This window comes from Phaseolus vulgaris, chromosome 10 (assembly GCF_051622355.1).
Source record: "Phaseolus vulgaris cultivar YP4 chromosome 10, ASM5162235v1, whole genome shotgun sequence".
In the NCBI taxonomy this organism is placed as follows: Eukaryota; Viridiplantae; Streptophyta; class Magnoliopsida; order Fabales; family Fabaceae; genus Phaseolus; species Phaseolus vulgaris.
Genome location: NC_143507.1, coordinates 38,015,940 through 38,023,004, shown reverse-complemented (window position 1 = coordinate 38,023,004; position 7,065 = coordinate 38,015,940). Strand labels below are relative to the sequence as shown.

General features: G+C 33.3%; 1 protein-coding gene across 4 annotated transcripts; it reads left to right on the top strand.

The window, feature by feature from the left end:
• Positions 1–2,000: 2,000 nt before the first annotated feature.
• LOC137818906 (AT-rich interactive domain-containing protein 1) lies at positions 2,001–6,812 on the top strand. Of its 4 annotated transcripts, XM_068622560.2 has the most exons (4): positions 2,041–2,266; positions 2,728–2,818; positions 2,904–3,842; positions 5,427–6,812. In XM_068622560.2, exons 3-4 carry the CDS (start codon positions 3,006–3,008, stop codon positions 6,291–6,293), a joined length of 1,704 nt encoding a protein of 567 aa, XP_068478661.1. In that variant the 5' UTR covers positions 2,041–2,266; positions 2,728–2,818; positions 2,904–3,005; the 3' UTR covers positions 6,294–6,812. The 4 variants fall into 4 exon arrangements, with proteins under 4 accessions (XP_068478660.1, XP_068478661.1, XP_068478659.1 ...); XM_068622559.2 differs by having other exon boundaries at positions 2,001–2,266; positions 2,728–3,842; XM_068622561.2 differs by lacking the exon at positions 2,041–2,266 and having other exon boundaries at positions 2,288–2,818.
• Positions 6,813–7,065: the final 253 nt, after the last annotated feature.

The window sequence follows — 7,065 nt, the reverse complement described above, 5'->3', positions numbered from 1 at the left end:
GGAAATGCACATTCATTTATTACTTTGTACATATTTTGAATTGGAAAATGCATATTCATTTATTACTTTGACTAACAATGACGTTATCTTTTCATTTCAAATTTAACATAAAAGTTGTATTTTTTTAGTAAAGATAAACAAATATTATTATTATCAGAATTAGAAGTGGTATTTTTTAATAAGGATAAATATAAAATTCAAACATAAGTTAAATATGTTTAGCTTTTGTTATATTTTTTATAAGTATTTATTTTAATTTTCTTTTATATTTAAACACTTAATGCTAAAGCAAAATCATGGTCATTAAAGTATTGAGATGGAATCATAGTAGATGGTGTTTTTTAGAAAATGTTAGAGCATGAAAACAAGTATCATTGTGCAAATGATAATAATGTTATTCAAACGTGTGACAGGATAATATATTTGATAATCTATGTAAAGAATATAGAGGGGGAAAGTTTTAATTTAGAATTTATATTAACCACTAGTTATAGTATGCCATTTTAAACGTTGCAACAACTCCACAAAAATACAAAAGAGCTAAATTGAATATATTAGCATGGTTAATCAAAATTTCAATTTTATAAAAATGGTTATCGAAACTGTTAAATAGATTTGAATTTAATTTAATTTTCTTTATTATATTTAACGGAAAAATAATTGTTGATAATTAATATTAATTATTTGTAATTTTATATTATTATATTATAAAATAATAATAAATGATAATTTATTAGTATAAATATCAATATACTTTATTTTATAATTATTTTGATTCAACTCTTATTAAATGCTATTATATGTTACAATAGTAACTATAATTTTAATAATAATACTAATAATAATGTGCTATTATTCACAAATAATTAGTCTTTGAAATAAATATTTGATATTTATTATTTTATGATATTTAACTTTTTGTTCTTGAATGAGATAAGATTAAGTGAACTTCTACACCACTTTCATCTGTCCTCGTAGCTCACTTAATATTTTTTACAAAGGATATTTTGATGATTAAATAAGTATTCAGTGTTCGTCGTTGCAATTAATGTGTGATAATGATTTTTTTTTAAACTTGTGACTATTTATATAATTATTATGAACTATTATTATTGGACCGGATTAACATTTGAATTATGATTAAAAATATATTACCTAATGTTTATTGTTTAGACTCATTAATGATCTCCTTCTAATTTTAATGCATTTTAAATTTTAAATATATCAACCGATCACAACTGAATACGAAACTTCTAGATCTTGTCCGGTTCTAACCAGTTCACTTTTATTTTATTTTAAATAAATAAATACTATAATAATAACATCTAATATTTAATTAATACCATGAAAAGAAAACCGATAAATAATAATTGTTATAGTATAATAATGCATACAATAGTTAAAGAGAGAGAGAAATTTTTTATTAAAATAAAATTTGAAACATATAATAACATTCATACATAAATAAAAATACAATATATTAATAAACATATAATAATAGCTGGATTGGTGTGTATGATAAGTTTTTGGTGAATCACAATCATGTTATTAAAAAAATCCAACAACCCTGAGAAGGAAAGCATTTGTTTGATTTTAATTATAGTGATAGATTTAAACTTATATATGAATAAAAATAGATAAAAATTAATATTAGGAAACAAAATCCCCAACTTTTACAATTATAAAAAAATAAAAAAAATAACATTGAATGTGTGAAATGAATTTGGTATGTTTTGGGCAAAAAGGGGTAAGAAGATGATAAATGTTGAAATCTTAGAGAACCATTGACAAGGGCACCATGTGTTGATGACAACAACTTATCTCATGCCTCTTCATATACCCCTTCCCATAAAAGCCCCTTTTTTTTAATTAATTATTTTTCCTCACCTAGTTAAAGAAATAATTCAAGTCCACCAATAATAATAATAATTATTATTATTATAATAATCCAAACCCAACCATGATGTAGTTAAATACTAACCAAGGTTAGTGGTTCCCTCAAAGGCTCCTATATAGCAAGAGGTTGATGGTGTGGATGCAAGCAAAGTTCCCCCTCATCAGAAAACCCTAATAAATCCCTTTTTTTTTTCAGATTTATGAAAATGGAACTTGTAAATTCTCCCAAAAGAAATTGAGGGGAGAAAAATAGAAAAGGGGGAAAATGGAAAATTAATAGGTACATAGAGATAGTTTAGGCAAAGGTCAAGGAAGTCAGAACACAAAGACTCATCATAGGGTCCATTGAAACCCTTTGCTCTAATAACTGGTACGTCTCTCTCTTTTTTCTTTTTTACTTCCAATGAAAATTCAGATATTGAAGAAGAGGGTCTGCGTCTGTTGAAAACTTGAATTTTAGCCCCTAGCACATTTCTCTCTCTTTCTCCCACTCACACACTTTCTCTCTCTGCAATTAACATCACTGTAGTGAGAGAAAGAAAGCGCGGGATAATGAAAATATTTCTTCCTCGAACACAAAGGTGGTAGAGCAAACAAGCCCTAGACCCTACCGGATCCTTACCCTTTTCCATTTTCCCGCCAAAATCCACTATTGACCCCGACCCGGATTCTCAATCGGTGCCAATTTCAGAACCCTTGAAAATTTTCAGTCGATTTATCGGAGAAAAAGAAAATCTAAAAAAAATATACCTGTTTTAAAAATTTGAAAAAAATGGGTCACTGGGAGTGTGGATATCTGTTTCTAGGGTTTGAATTCGATGTCCATGGCAGGGTGGTTGCTGTTCGACGGCGGTGTTCGCGAAGAAGATAGTGGTGGCATTGTTGGAGGCTCGAACGACAATTCTTTGTGCCGTTTCGAGAGGTTGTTTGCAGAGTTCTTTAGTGAGATCTGTGTGTTTAATTGCGTTTTGCATTATCCTCCAATGCTGATGCTGGCTGATGGGCAGGACGTGGATTTGTATAGGTTGTTTTTGGTGGTGAGAGGGAAGGGTGGATACGATGCCGTTTGCAATGGGAAGTTGTGGGATTCGGTTGGGGAGGAGTCTGGGATGGGAGTGAGTGTTGGGTCCTCTGTTGAGTTGCTTTACAGTAGGTACTTGAGTGCTTTAGATTCATGGATGAAGAAAATTGCTGAGAGTAAGGTGTCTCCCGAGTTTGGTGTGGTGGATAATAGGGATAAGTTTGGGAGGCGGTTGATGGAGTTGCAGGCTGAGGTGGAAGGGTTGTTGTCCGGTTGTGCCGAGGATGGGGTGGTTGTGGCTGGAGAAGATGATCACAAATTTGATGGGAGGGAGTTCTGCGGTGCTAATGGGGTGAAAGGTAACGGTGATGAAGGAGGTGAACATAGAGAATGTTCTGATTCGGAGCTGCCGGACCATGACATGAATGAGGCGGTTCTTGGAAACTCGGGTAAGGGAAATGATGCAATGGGATGGCAGGGAGGGTTTCACGGAGGGAAAATGTCTGAAGAGCAGGCTGTGGATGTAATGGATGGGGCTAACAACAGTGGGGCTGGATTGGTGAGTGGAGGTACGAAGGGTGGCGACAGTGATGATAAGGGCTTAGTGTTGGATGCATCTGGTGGTAATAGTGATGGTGATAGTTCTGGTCACAAGAGGAAGAGAGAGGGGTCTGTGTTGGATTCATCTAGTGATGATAGTGATAGTCCTAGTCGTAAGAGGATGCGAGAGCCTGCAATGGAAATGCTGAGCTGGGTTACTGGTGTTGCAAAGAATCCTAGTGATCCTGAAGTTGGTTCCATACCTGAAAAGTCAAAGTGGAAGTCTTATAGTAGTCAGGAAGTGTGGAAGCAGGTGCTGTTTTTCCGGGAGGCCGTGTTTTACAGAAGAGGTGCTGAGCCAAGCACTGAACAACGTAATTGGCAGGTAACTTGAAATTATAAAGTTAGCTTACCTTAAATTGCTTCTATTACATGCTTAAACATTAATAAACTCAAAATGAGTATGTCTGATAAAAAAAATTCTATAATTGTACATATTTTTCACTCTGTTTATTTTACATTCTTGTGTGCTGTCAAACTTATTTGTGCACTAATTAACCGCCTATGACTTTTTCCTTTCCTCAAGTGTATTTGTTCATGAATGTGTAATGATCTTTGTGTGCACTTGTTACTTTGAACTTCCTTAACCCTTTGATCCCTACTTTTAATGTCAGCTCCTTGTCCTGTTTATTTGAGGGAAATATATATTTTTGGTTGCCATGCAGAACACCAATGAAGTATGAACTATAATGTTGGACTGCATGACATTGGTTTGTGCTGAAACTGTGTATTCATATTATTGATCTATTTATTTTGAGCTACTGTATGCATCCGTGGATGTCAAACTCATGTTAACTCTTCTCTGATGATTTTACAATTCTAGATAAGATAGACAGAATGTCAGCATTCTTTCAAACTGATTTTTGGGTAAACTTGTCAAATTAGTATAAAATTACATTAACTCTTGAATCAGACGGGATACAACTTGTTTGAAATCAAAAGTAAGTTTATCCCGTTTACCCCAAATGACAATGTTTTATGGTGAGTATAATGATTTGAAGCTCCTTTTTTAAAAGTTCACTTTAATAGCTTATGTTTTTATGAATTTATAAATAATTTGGTTGTTTATATAATTTAATATTATTTATTACTAATATGCTAATACACTTCTTTTTGTGATTTTCTATTTTGCTTTATTATGAAGTTTAAATGTTAAATAATTATTGTGTTATTAGTATTTTGTTAAGCTTAGATGTCAGTAATAGATTTTTTTATATTATTTTTTCTATTACCCTAAACTATTAGGAGTTTCCGAGTCAACTTTAGAAGTTGAGTGTAGTACTTATCGACTTTTACAAAAGCATCTGCAAATTATGGTGTGCTTAAATTCTGTCTTCATATCCTCCATATTTTAAATTCTCTGATCATTGTTTCATTTTCGCATGGAAAGCAAATCTATTGACATTGAATGCTCTTTCTTCTATATAGATGAAAACAGAGCTCAATAAACAAGGAAGAAAAACTTTGTTTGTGTACTATTAATCTTGAAACTAAATGTGAAACAAGGAAGAAAAACTTTGTTTGTGTACTATTAATCTTGAAACTAAATGTGTTTGTGGATTAGTAAAGTTCTTGGGGGCTACTTTGATCACTTAAGAATGGGTAACTTGTGTATTTGTGCCTCCAGTTTAGGTGGATATACCCCAAATTGCATATTAAAAATTAAACCATAAAAGCAGAGCTCAGTTGTCATTAGTTTATCTAATAATTGTGAAGTATATAATTACCATCTATAGACAAGTTCTTGGTTAGTTGAATGCTTTTTGGATAATAAATGTATTTTTTCTTTTTATTAGCTGGTTCTGTAGATTCTTGAATTTTTGTCCTAATGCTGCCATTTTATATATTCGAGTAAACAAATTTCAAATATTCTTTTGATATTATACTCAAGCCTAATATCATTTTATAGAATCAGAAGATGCACCCTTGCTTGTATGAAGATCAAGTTGGGACAAACTACAATCTCAGAGACAGGTTGAAATGTGACAAGAAGCTTTTATTTGGGAAATATACATCTGTGCGAAGCTCTTCTGATTCATCTCTGGAAACTGAGAACAGGACACCGAGTCCTCGTACTGAAGGTCAATCTGAGTTGTTTGATTCCTCCGATGCACATTCAGGTCTTGACAAATGGGGAACAGTGCGTATTCCTTTGGGGGCAAATCATCAAGCTGAAATACCAAAATGGACTGGTGTGACTTTTGAAAGTGACTCTAAGTGGTTAGGGACTCGAATATGGCCACAGGAAGCAGTAAATACCAGACTTATTGAAAGGGACCCCATAGGAAAGGGGAGACAAGGTTCATGTGGCTGCTCAGAAGAAGGTTCTGTTGAGTGTGTAAGATTCCACATTTCAGAGAAAAGGGCTAAAGTTCAGCTGGAATTGGGTAAAGCATTTTATGATTGGAATTTTGATCGGGTTGGTGAAGAAGTTAGACTAATGTGGACGAAAGAAGAAGAGAGAAAATTTGAGGATGTGGTACGATCAAACCCTCCATCACCTGAGAAATATTTCTGGGACTATATCTTTAGGGCTTTTCCTGATAAAAGCAGGGAAGATTTAGTTAGCTACTACTTCAATGTCTTTATGTTGCAACGAAGAGGATATCAGAATAGGCATACTCCCGATGACATTGATAGTGATGACAATGACGAAGAAGCTGGACCACTGAGGAATGTTTTTGGACATCAGATAAAGAATTCTGGACATCAGATGCAGAGTTCTCGAGGCTCCATCTTATTAACCCCCAAAAAGTCACATAAGAAGGGAAAATAGCTGGTGGATGTTTGTCAAAATAATAGGAGCCTTGTCAAGGATGTGAATTCTTACAAATTTGTGCATCTACACCGGCATTCAGCGTCTAGGGATCTTTCTCTCCTTGTTGGAAGGTAAATCATTGGTTGAGGAGTAGAATTTTGGACCTTAAATATAGGTTGTGGGGGGGTCAGTTTAAAAGAGATGGTGTGTTTGGTGGTGGAAGTGGGAAAATTTTGGACAAGCTTAGAAGTTGATTACTAATCACATGCTTCCCATTTTGAGATGCATCTTCTTATGTCTGTCCACAGAGATGATATATAGCTATTGCACATTTTTTTTCTTAAAAAAAGTTGGTTTTGACTGCAAGGGGTTACTTGAAACAGAGGTCTTAGGGAATATAGGTTCACATTTTATTGTAGAGGGTCATGAACAAATACGCCAAAGTGCAATTCAAATTGTAGCTTCCATTTGATGCGACTTCATATTTTGATTTCATGCTTCTTTCCTTCAAAGTGGTATAGAATTTGTTTTGGCTAAGGTTTGGTGCCTATCAATGTTCTTATTATGCTAAGCACTTGTCTGATCTATTCATACTATACCAAACATCATCTCCACATTCCAGAGTTTGTACTTTGTTACTGCATTTTTTTAAATGATTGTATTGTATGGATTTATTTACTTTGTCGTATTCAATTGTTTTTTGGTATATCTGTCGTATTCAACAGTTACTCATGAATTCTTTTTGAATGTTACTTAATTTTGGTTGGCTGTGTAGATGTATCAGGTTGAA